Source organism: Argopecten irradians, chromosome 3, assembly GCF_041381155.1.
Source record: "Argopecten irradians isolate NY chromosome 3, Ai_NY, whole genome shotgun sequence".
In the NCBI taxonomy this organism is placed as follows: domain Eukaryota; kingdom Metazoa; phylum Mollusca; class Bivalvia; order Pectinida; family Pectinidae; genus Argopecten; species Argopecten irradians.
The window spans coordinates 58,365,527-58,378,339 of NC_091136.1; the positions used below are offsets into that span (position 1 = coordinate 58,365,527).

At 35.7% G+C, this 12,813-nt stretch overlaps 1 protein-coding gene across 5 annotated transcripts in view; it reads right to left on the minus strand.

Annotated features, from left to right (window-relative positions):
- Positions 1–7,569: 7,569 nt before the first annotated feature.
- LOC138319216 (annexin A6-like) overlaps positions 7,570–12,813 on the minus strand; it is a 93,760-nt gene continuing 88,516 nt past the window's right edge. For all 5 annotated transcript variants that reach the window (XM_069262203.1, XM_069262205.1, XM_069262202.1 and 2 more), the window contains 5 exons: positions 11,948–12,096; positions 11,292–11,390; positions 10,447–10,522; positions 10,188–10,300; positions 7,570–9,657 (listed from right to left, as the gene is read on the minus strand). In XM_069262203.1, coding sequence (XP_069118304.1) covers positions 9,535–9,657; positions 10,188–10,300; positions 10,447–10,522; positions 11,292–11,390; positions 11,948–12,096 — 560 coding nt within the window. In that variant the 3' untranslated portion in view covers positions 7,570–9,534. The remainder of the gene's footprint in view (positions 9,658–10,187; positions 10,301–10,446; positions 10,523–11,291; positions 11,391–11,947; positions 12,097–12,813) is intronic.

Genomic DNA, 12,813 nt, shown 5'->3' on the forward strand with positions numbered 1-12,813 from the left:
TAACGCAACAACACATCACAAAAACATCACACAACAACACATTACACAAACACGGAACAACAACACAACACAAAACACAGCCGCACAGCATACAACAACACACAACACAACAAGACATCAATAACACACACCACAATAACATTACACAACCACATATAACAACACAACACAACACACAACATCACACAACACAACATCACACAACATAACACAACACAAAATCACACAACAAAACATCACACAACAACACACAACCACACAACAACACAACACAAACACAGCCACACAGCATACAACAACACACAAATAACACAAAACACAATCAACATTACACAACCACACATAACACCATAACACAACAACACAACATCAATACAACATCACACAACACCACACAACAAACAACACAAAAACACACAACCCCAAAACAACACAACAATACAGCACAATCATACGCAGAACACAACATAACTGGTCCATACGCAGATCTATATATAATACATGTATTCTTGTATTGCAGGGAATAAATATATATTAACAGTTACTGAATACCTGACAAACGTAAGATCGTCGAAAATATAATCATAAAAAATCATTAAGAAACAAACTAATAATATCCTATAATTATAGTTTTGTAACACTATCCACTGGTACTAGGAAGTAAACACCACATAGTAAAAACTTTGCATGCAGTTGATAACAACAATTCCTTTTTATTTACTACATTACCCCAGTGTTATATAGCATTTCCTCAGTCTGAGAACAATTAAATTAACATTATCTACACGGACGGACAAAATGACTATAGAAAAATGAAAGTTTTGTAGTGCCGTATTCTCCATAATAAACATACAAGCACCTGAAATATTTAAATGAGGTATTTGTTACGATGACAACAAGACCAAATTTCAATTCAAATCGCGGTAATTACATAATCTTAATACCAGCATAGAAGGGTAGTTATATTAGGAATGGCGATAACAGAATTTGAGAATCATGTTTGTGCAACAGCTATATATGTGAATGTACTAGGGTCATTTTTCAAAAGACCATCCGTTGATAGTTTGCCAAGGTCATTTTTCAACGGTCATTTTTCAACAGACCTGCCGTTGAGAATTGACCCTAGACACTGTCAATTTTCAACGGCATGTTCAATTTTCAACGGCATTCGGGGTCCGTTTTCAACGTTGAAAACTGACCCGAGGTCAATTTTCAACGGAGGTCCATTTTCAACGTTACACCGGTCGCGAAAAGATGTAATTACCCGTAGAAAACTACTGGGAACTGTCAAAACTGGTCAATAGTCCCATGGTGTGGGATTTCTATCTCGCAATATGCGTTAACCAATGGTGACCATAATATAATATTTGATATGCAAAGTATGGCCAGCCCGAAGTCGACTATGGAAGTAACGGTGGGGAACATTAGTGACGATGATCGACTTTGTCAATGACTAGGACTATTCCCATCCAGTGTTATACTTTTAAAACGTTAAAATCTCAATACTTGAATAAATCACTTGACAATTCTTATGAAAAGTCAGTATGCTGACACTGATGTACAACATGTAATGATAGTCCGTCCTTTCTGTCCAGACAACATATATACCATAGCTTCATGGTCGTGATTATATCTATCAGAATTTGGAGGAGAAAGATAAAATTGGTCATGCATGCTTCGTGTCTGATGGATGTCAAAAAGTTGTTGCTGTAGTCTGGGTTGGTTTTGGCATTGAGATAAGTATGACAAAGTATAAATATGGATCGAATCGTGACAGAAATTTCTTTTGTTAGGATGTTGTGTAAAGTTTAATAACAATTACCAAATGTTTACCTATTAGTATATTCAGTCAGACATATACTTCATCTAAGGAAAATGCCACGACATAATTAAAATATACTAAGGATTTTTGAAATATATTTTGATCGATATATATTTAATTTTGATTTCTTCATTGTATTGTCTGTTTGGGCCATCTATATATATATATTAAGCATGAGATCTACATTGAAATAAAGCAAATGTTGTGTACACGTATTTGAAGATTGAAATCATGCTGAATGTCATATATGTATGCAAGGACGTATATGAGAGGTCTCACTCATAAATCCTTGATGTATGCAAGGATATGTCCTTGATTGTATGTGTATTTCGCCACTCTTCAATACAGTAGCAGTAAAACCCCATCATCATTTGACATGTTTACTTAATAAATTTGAAGTCCTAAATTTATATCAACCTCGATAAATATCGCCCAGACACCGTTCCCATGGCACAAACCGCACATCGTGCGCACGCTGCAGAGACCGCACATCGTGTAACGTTGTGCGGCCACACAACTGTATCTCTGAGGTTTACATTTGTGCCAGATTTCCAGATGTAACACAAGCATTCCATGCATACTACAGATTAATTCCACATGAACAAATACTTAAATTTAATTTCTTTATTCTTATTTCGCTGAAAATTTCATCTTCATCCATGTGCTTGTTCAAGTTCAACAGCATGATAAAATATAACGATATATGCTACGATAAAGCTGCCCTCCTCCTTTGGAATGGGTGACATAAAGCACAATGAATAACCACCAGACTGCCTGACAATAGCGGTACAAAACCCGTCATATATAATATGGATGTATTGGGTCTAATAAAGGCAATTTGTCACTGAAAGTATCATTGAGGGGCAGACTAGAGAGTTAACGAGTATGTACTTTGTCAGAAAACACAAAGGGTTTATGGAACGATTTTATAAGTTGGTGGCTAACGCTTCTCCAGCAATTAGACGACAGCAGACATGGATTGTAAAAAATCATGGATTAGCTAATAATCAAGTTCAAAGACTTCAGAGATATAAAAACCACACGAAAATAAATCAGTGTTACATTTTTTATTATTAAAATAGAAATAAGATTCAACTAAACAACATTAGAGAATGAAAACATACTATCACACATATTTGAGCAATGTATTAAGACAAAGGAACTAGAAACATATAGGGACAGACTTTACAGACAGTTGACTGCATTGTTCAACTTACACACTCCAACATTCAACAATGATACATATCACATGGTATAGAATGGAAATATGCAATGTAACAAAATATACTTAATTATATATGAATACATAGGTTTGCTTTGCTTTGTATAAAATGTGTTTTCAAAGTTGACATGCATTGCAGGTCAACAATACTGGATATGCCTATGGTTGTGTTATCAATATTTCATACAATAAATCTGAAAATGGTCTCCTCCACCAACACCCACATGACTTTACACATAAATCTATATTATTACAAGGATGTGGACCCACTATTAACTTGGAAGCTAAAAATCATGGAAGTTTGATGTCACAAACCAATGTAAATTAATCATTGTTTTGTGGTTTGTCCAGCAAACCATTGTGTGATCAAATGATGAGTGAGGGTCAAGATAACATTCTATAGTGGACTGTTTGGCTGCGCATTAGCTTCTTGTTAGTGCATTTCAGAACAAACATCTTAATATCTTAATAGATATAATATAGATAAAACAATAAATGTAATACTTTAGGTTAGCGGTACAAGGCCCTAAATAGTATCCAGTAGGACATTGTACAACAGCCTAAATAGTATCCAGTAGGACATTGTACAACAGCCTAAATAGTATCCAGTAGGACATTGTACGACAGCCTAAATAGTATCCAGTAGGACATTGTACAACAGCCTAAATAGTATCCAGTAGGACATTGTACAACAGCCTAAATAGTATCCAGTAGGACATTGTACAACAGCCTAAATAGTATCCAGTAGGACATTGTACAACAGCCTAAATAGTATCCAGTAGGACATTGTACGACAGCCTAAATAGTATCCAGTAGGACATTGTACAACAGCCTAAATAGTATCCAGTAGGACATTGTACAACAGCCTAAATAGTATCCAGTAGGACATTGTATGACAGCCTAAATAGTATCCAGTAGGACATTGTACAACAGCCTAAATAGTATCCAGTAGGACATTGTACAACAGCCTAAATAGTATCCAGTAGGACATTGTACAACAGCCTAAATAGTATCCAGTAGGACACTGTACAACAGCCTAAATAGTATCCAGTAGGACATTGTACAACAGCCTAAATAGTATCCAGTAGGACATTGTACAATGCCCTAAATAGTATCCAGTAGGGAACTGTACAAAGGCCTAAATAGTATCCAGTAGGGAACTGTACAATGCCCTAAATAGTATCCAGTAGGGAACTGTACAAAGGCCTAAATAGTATCCAGTAGGACATTGTACAATTGCCTACAACAGCCTAAATAGTATCCAGTAGGACATTTTTACAATGCCCTAAATACTATCCAGTAGGACACTGTACGACAGCCTAAATAGTATCCAGTAGGACACTGTACAAAGGCCTAAATAGTTTCTAGTAGGACATTGTATGAAAGCCTAAATAGTATCCAGTAGGACATTGTACGACGCCCTAAATAGTATCCAGTAGGGGATTGTACTACAGCCTAAATAGTATCCAATAGGACATTGTACGACAGCCTAAATAGTATCCAGTTGGACATTTTTACAACAGCCTAAATAGTATCCAGTAGGACATTTTTACAACAGCCTAAATAGTATCCAGTAGGACACTGTACAAAGGCCTAAATAGTTTCCAGTAGGACATTTTTACAACAGCCTAAATAGTATCCAGTAGGACACTGTACAAAGGCCTAAATAGTATCCAGTAGGACATTTTTACAACAGCCTAAATAGTATCCAGTAGGACATTTTTACAACAGCCTAAATAGTATCCAGTAGGACACTGTACAAAGGCCTAAATAGTATCCAGTAGGACACTGTACAAAGGCCTAAATAGTATCCAGTAGGACATTGTACGACAGCCTAAATAGTATCCAGTAGGGCATTGTACTACAGCCTAAATAGTATCCAGTAGGACATTGTACGACAGCCTAAATAGTATCCAGTAGGACATTGTACGACGCCCTTAATAGTATCCAGTAGAACATTGTACTACAGCCTAAATAGTATCCAGTAGCACATTGTACAATGCCCTAAATAGTATCCAGTAGGACATTGTACAATGCCCTAAATAGTATCCAGTAGGACATTGTACAATGCCCTAAATAGTATCCAGTAGGACATTGTACAACAGCCTAAATAGTATCCAGTAGGACATTGTACAACAGCCTAAATAGTATCCAGTAGGACATTGTACAATGCCCTAAATAGTATCCAGTAGGACATTGTACAACAGCCTAAATAGTATCCAGTAGGACATTGTACAATGCCCTAAATAGTATCCAGTAGGAGAACATTGTACTACAGCCTAAATAGTATCCAGTAGCACATTGTACAATGCCCTAAATAGTATCCAGTAGGACATTGTACAATGCCCTTAATAGTATCCAGTAGGACATTGTACGACAGCCTAAATAGTATCCAGTAGGACATTGTACAACAGCCTAAATAGTATCCAGTAGGACATTGTACTACAGCCTAAATAGTATCCAGTAGGACATTGTACTACAGCCTAAATAGTAGCCAGTAGAACATTGTACGACAGCCTAAATAGTATCCAGTAGGACATTGTACAACAGCCTAAATAGTATCCAGTAGGACATTGTACAACAGCCTAAATAGTATCCAGTAGGACATTGTATGAAAGCCTAAATAGTATTTATTTCATTTCAACAAATTTTATTGCAAATAATATGCAAATGGATTTGGCAACAGGCTAAGCCTATATTAGCCATCTCCAAACAAATCCGGTATAGTACAATTATCAACAAAATATTTTAACATTTAACATTACATTATGAATGAATATTATTATTAGTGTATCTCCCCAACCTATCATAGTAGAAAAATCTAAAAAAAATCTTTTAGTTTCAGATATATATTCTGATATGCATTGCAATAAATATGTATTTTTTTCTTCATCACAATTATCACAGCCATTCAGTAGAGTTTTTGCGTTAAAATGCGAGTGGGGGATATTAGAGTTATGTATTTTGGTTCTGAGTGATGATCTTTGTTCATTAAATAAAGGACATATGAAAAGATAGTGTTCGGCTGTTTCATTACCAAGGCCACAAGAACAAATTGGAGAATCTCTCAAATGATCGCGAAATAGGTCAGAATTTAGATTGCTAGAGGAATTTCTGAGCTGGCACAGAGTAATATTTATAATTCGAGAACCTTTGTTTATAAAGGTATTTGTTATATCAGGTTCCATTTTATTAATGTTAAAAAGGAGTGTTTTAAATTGTGCAACAGTATTAACATTCGATAAGTCAAAGTTTAAAGCGAAAGAATTAAATTCTCTAAAGGTACTTGGAAAAAAACTAGTATAGTATCTTGCAGTTCTGCACATAGGAATATTAAAATATCTTGTCATCCTTAGTGGATATCTCTCATTTTCAGGCTGATATAAAAATGGTTGTACAATTTCAATCAAATGCTGTGGAGCAAATCCACGGAGTATCTTAAACATAAGAATAAGTTTGTGTTTTTGACGCCGATCAGAAAGAGATTCCCAAGCTAGTTCTTTATAAAGTATATCATGGGAGGTACCTCTGCGCAATCCCGTTATAATCCTAGCGGACATTGTACAACAGCCTAAATAGTATCCAGTAGGACATTGTACAACAGCCTAAATAGTTTCCAGTAGGACACTGTACGACAGCCTAAATAGTATCCAGTAGGACATTGTACAACAGCCTAAATAGTATCCAGTAGGACACTGTACAAAGGCCTAAATAGTATCCAGTAGGACATTGTATGACAGCCTAAATAGTATCCAGTAGGACATTGTACGACAGCCTAAATAGTATCCAGTAGGACACTGTACGACAGCCTAAATAGTATCCAGTAGGACATTGTACGACAGCCTAAATAGTATCCAGTAGGACATTGTACAACAGCCTAAATAGTATCCAGTAGGACACTGTACAAAGGCCTAAATAGTATCCAGTAGGACATTGTATGACAGCCTAAATAGTATCCAGTAGGGCATTGTACAAAAGCCTAAATAGTTTCCAGTAGGACACTGTACAAAGGCCTAAATAGTATCCAGTAGGGCATTGTACAACAGCCTAAATAGTATCCAGTAGGACATTGTACGACAGCCTAAATAGTATCCAGTAAGACATTGTACGACAGCCTAAATGGTATCCAGTAGGACATTGTACGACAGCCTAAATAGTATCCAGTAGGACATTGTACGACAGCCTAAATGGTATCCAGTAGGACACTGTACAAAGCCTAAATAGTATCCAGTAGGATCATTGTACGACAGCCTAAATAGTATCCAGTAGGAGCATTGTACAACAGCCTAAATAGTATCCAGTAGGACATTGTACAACAGCCTAAATAGTATCCAGTAGAACATTGTACAAAGGCCTAAATAGTATCCAAGAAGGACATTGTATGAAAGCCTAAATAGTATCCAGTAGAACATTGTAAGACGCCCTTAATAGTATCCAGTAGAACATTGTACTACAGCCTAAATAGTATCCAGTAGGACATTGTACGACGACCTAATAGTATCCAGTAACATTGTATACAGCCTAAATAGTATCCAGTAGAACATTGTACTACAGCCTAAATAGTATCCAGTAGAACATTGTACTACAGCCTAAATAGTATCCAGTAGAACATTGTATGAAAGCCTAAATAGTATCCAGTAGGACATTGTACGACGCCCTTAATAGTATCCAGTAGAACATTGTACTACAGCCTAAATAGTATCCAGTAGAACATTGTACGACAGCCTGAATAGTATCCAGTAGAACATTGTACGACACCCTTAATAGTATCCAGTAGAACATTGTACTACAGCCTAAATAGTATCCAGTAGAACATTGTACTACAGCCTAAATAGTATCCAGTAGGACATTGTATGAAAGCCTAAATAGTATCCAGTAGAACATTGTACGACGCCCTTAATAGTATCCAGTAGAACATTGTACTACAGCCTAAATAGTATCCAGTAGAACATTGTACTACAGCCTAAATAGTATCCAGTAGAACATTGTACGACAGCCTAAATAGTATCCAGTAGGACATTGTACAACAGCCTAAATAGTTTCCAGTAGGACACTGTACAAAGGCCTAAATAGTATCCAGTAGGACATTGTATGACAGCCTAAATAGTATCCAGTAGGGCATTGTACAACACCCTTAATAGTATCCAGTAGAACATTGTACTACAGCCTAAATAGTATCCAGTAGAACATTGTACTACAGCCTAAATAGTATCCAGTAGAACATTGTACTACAGCCTAAATAGTATCCAGTAGAACATTGTATCAACTTTATCACAATGGTAACATCAGAATGAAGACAGCTATATAACAGAGGTTACCTGCCTCCCGGGCACCTCTACATGGCCGTACTTCTAACTATACATAATAATATAGCCACATTACAATAATGACTCGAGTGGTTAAATATTCAAAATGTAAATATATGTAAACAAGTTAAATATTGTATAACAAACCTTAAAAGTTATAACACACTTTATAGTAATATTGCAAATTATTAAAACATAAAATATGAAAAAAATAAACTTGAATATTAATACTTTTAAACAAACATGATATAGTTGTACAAATGGACGGTATGTACTGATATAACAACTACACAATATCACTAATGGACGGTATGTACTGATATAACAAGTACACAATATCACTAATGGACGGTATGTACTGATATAACAAGTACACAATATCACTAATGGACGGTATGTACTGATATAACAAGTACACAATATCACTAATGGACGGTATGTACTGATATAACAAGTACACAATATCACTAATGGACGGTATGTACTGATATAACAAGTACACAATATCACTAATGGGACTATAGATTTAACTCCTTACATGATAATGTCATAAAAATTATGTTATTCACAAACAAAGGCTTAACTTACATTTTGAACAACAAAAATTTAATAGATTAACAATCTGGTGAGTCAAATAGTTGACAAATAAAACATATTTATCATTTCATTTGGTGATGTCTTGATCTTCTAGCATTATTTTTATCATATGTAATTTGACAATACTTGGGTAAATATTTATGTGATGATCAGTTATGACAATATCATTCTATGTTTTCATCATTTTGATCTGAATTGGTCACATGAATGTAACAGCTATTGGGTTAACAATAATAACCCTAAAATGTGTGTTGTCATGATAGCAGCTTACAATCAGAAATAAAATAAAGTTACAACAAAATAAAAAAACTTCATAAAACTTTATCATATCTAAATAAGTTACTTCATAATCATTTTAACTCTACACATAATTTAATCTTGGGAGTGGAAACTTTCAGGCCCCAAACCACAACAGTACAGCCCTGTTAGCTCAGCAAAAGCAAGTTGAACAGAACTACTGGAATAAACTTCTAATGTATCAATCTACTTATATGGAACCTTTACACTATAAGATACCACCTTTAAAGTTGAGTATAAATACCTGGTACATTTTATCAAAGTCTATTATAAAATGCTGGATCTACTTTTTACTCTCCAACAATTTCCAACAGCAGTTGTTTGTAATCCCCTTTACATTCTGTTCGTATCAGCTGAGAGAGACTTTTCTTATATTTGTCCTGTAGCCTTGATTTGATTTCGCCAAGGTCCCTCTGTCAACAAAATTTGTACTCAAATTGATTACTGATATAAATAATAACATAAACAAAAATTATTCTTTATAAGAAATATTCCATTTTTTTTAATTTCAGGAAATTACAAAAATAATCTCAGAAATTGTTCAAGGAAGTAAGCATAAACATTAAAATCTGTCACTCATCAAATCAGTTTAGAAAGTTTGATAAATGGCCACTCGATAAAGAGTATTTTCATAATGATTGAATCTATATCAATGAGATATTTTTTGAAAAAACTATTATCTATATGTGAGCAGCAGTCCATCATAGAGGTAACATATTCAGTATGTGTACCTTCAAAAAGACAAGCTAGGAGAGAATAAAATATCCACAGCTTATACACCAGAGAACCAGCGTCATGCCAAAGTCTGCCGTACTACAGAACCTTGTAACTTATGATGACAGTCTGTTATTGCAGACTGTGAGCATGCTGCCTTTCACTTGGGAAATAAACAACACTAGTCTAATGTAATAAGTACATTTTATATGGCTGTTCTGGTAATTACCTCAGAACGTGACACAGTCATTCGTATCAGCATGTTGTCATTGACGCCCATACTGCTGAAACAGGAATTCAGCTTCTCTGCATAGAAATCATGCGGGTCCTGTACTGCCATGGCTGGAGAAAATAAAACAATTCATGAGTGACACAAACGGTTATTGGAAAATATTATACAAAATCCACCTCAGGAAATTAGGTAAAAAATGATTTATAAATGAAGTGAAATTACTATTTTCAGACACTGATCATATATTGGTGATTACCTAGAGAGATGTAGCCATCTTCATCATCACCAAGACCAGCTGTGATTAGTCCTGCATAGATGTCCTGGCCTGCCAACTGTCAACAAATTAACAGATTTCTTAAACTTAACATCTAAAGATGGCCTCAGATTGATGTTTGTCAAGTTATAAGTGCACACATGACAGCTTGTATGATGTCATTTAATGAGTCATGAAGATCGTAAAAGGCGACTAAATTTAGGATCTTATTTTTTCTTTTCTTCCTAACTGACTTTATCTTTCATAATGCCTCCCTTGGCACCGCCTCACTTTTGGCCTTGAGCTGAGCGTTCGCCCCTGTGAGGAAGGCTATGGGTTCTGTCCCCTGGTCGAGACACACCAAAGTCTATAAATGTGGTAGTTTTTGCTCCTGCTTGGCGCTCAGTATACAGGGAGTAGGACTACTGGTTCGCTCGACGCCCGTTGTCAGTATAATGTGACCGGGTAGGGTGTGTTGCTTGGTGTCTTCGGCGGCATGCTTCAGTGATATAGCACTATAAAAAGGGCGAAAGTTCCACTATACAAGAAGATATTACAGTCTCCCAAAACACGCACCTCGCACAACATACACGCAACACACCACATACATGGGAGACCGTCCTTACATGACCATAGCTGTTAAAAGGACGTTAATTAATCAAACAAACAAGCAAACAAAAATGTGAAAGTAATTTGCTACCAAAGTAATGTTGTATTACAGATACATGTTAATAATGTCACAAGGGTCTATCATGATATACAGAAGTAACAAGCATTGAGTTCACTATAATGTAAATATGCACAATCCCTAATGAGACTATAACCCAATCACACCAATGCTTCCTTACCTTATCATACTCCTGGAATGTGGCCTTCACCTGAGCATGACTGGACTTGACCATCAGGTTAACGAACGTTTCATCTGTAGGATGGACTGCCTTTCCATTCTGAATGGTGAATAATAATAAAATAATAACATTTTCATAATTTGTTATCGTTATCTATAATATCACTGCATCAACAAAATTTTGCTCAGTGAAATTTTGACATTATTTTTTGAAACTAGGCTTGTATTACTAAAAAGAATGTAAGCATTAGGATTTGCATAAAAAATAGCATGCAGTTTTCATATAGATATGTAGAATTTACTTGCAGTTGTAGTTTTCTTCAAACTTATTCAAAAATGGTGGGATATCATTATTGTAAAATTGAATAAAAGTATGAGAAAATAAATACTCTCTTTGGAAAACTGTGACCCCATACTGTATATGGTACTTACCCTAAGTAACATTTTGGCCTCCTGTTGGGCTCGTGTCTGGTTAACTGTGACCCCCGTACTGTATATGGTACTTACCCTAAGTAACATTTTGGCCTCCTGTTGGGCTCGTGTCTGGTTAACTGTGACCCCCGTACTGTATATGGTACTTACCCTAAGTAACATTTTGGCCTCCTGTTGGGCTTGTGTCTGGTTAACTGTGACCCCCGTACTGTATATGGTACTTACCCTAAGTAACATTTTGGCCTCCTGTTGGGCTCGTGTCTGGTTAACAGTTGTGGCATCCCTTTCATCTGACCATATTGCCACCAGCAAATTTGCGAAGTCAGAATCAGAACCCTCCTTCTTGATGTCACTCTCTACATCTGTCTTGTAAGCTGTAGTAAACCATAACAATAGCATTAAAAACAGGATTGAGTAGGAGGAAATCGTCCTGTAACAAGAGTAGCCTCTATAGTATACTGATCTCCTGTAATCTTAACATTGGAATTTGGCAAATGTTGTTTTAGTTTGCTACATGTACCTTGAACTTCACTAAAAGTATAATACTAACAACTTACCTTAACTTCTGACAACAGAGTAGAAACAGAAATGCTTGCCATTACACATTATAAAGTAAATATCACTGGAAATAACAGGAATTAATTACAACATTCATAAGAGTAGGGAAACAGACAATATTAAGGAACTACATATTTGTGCATGGCATACATGCATCTTCTTCCATATATCAATTAATTTAAAGCAAGACCGGACGGATGTAGGTAACATCTCCACCCCCGCATTTCATGGAGATGGCATCAAAATGACAAATAGAACTAAATGTATCTTAGAACAAGATGCCCATGAGCCTTAACGGTCATCTGGCTATTGCCAAAATACAACATCTCTAAAAATATAGTAATGGCAAACAATTATGGCATTACATAAAAACTCTTTTAATAGAAGTTCAGATTCTGAAATATTTGATGAATTATAACACGAATGAAGGTCCCTTGATCCCCACCATGTTAAAAGCTCAATATCTAGTCTCTAGGCCTCTTAATAGAAGAAGTTAAAGAGTTTAGCCTTTTTGATCCCTGTGACCTTGAATG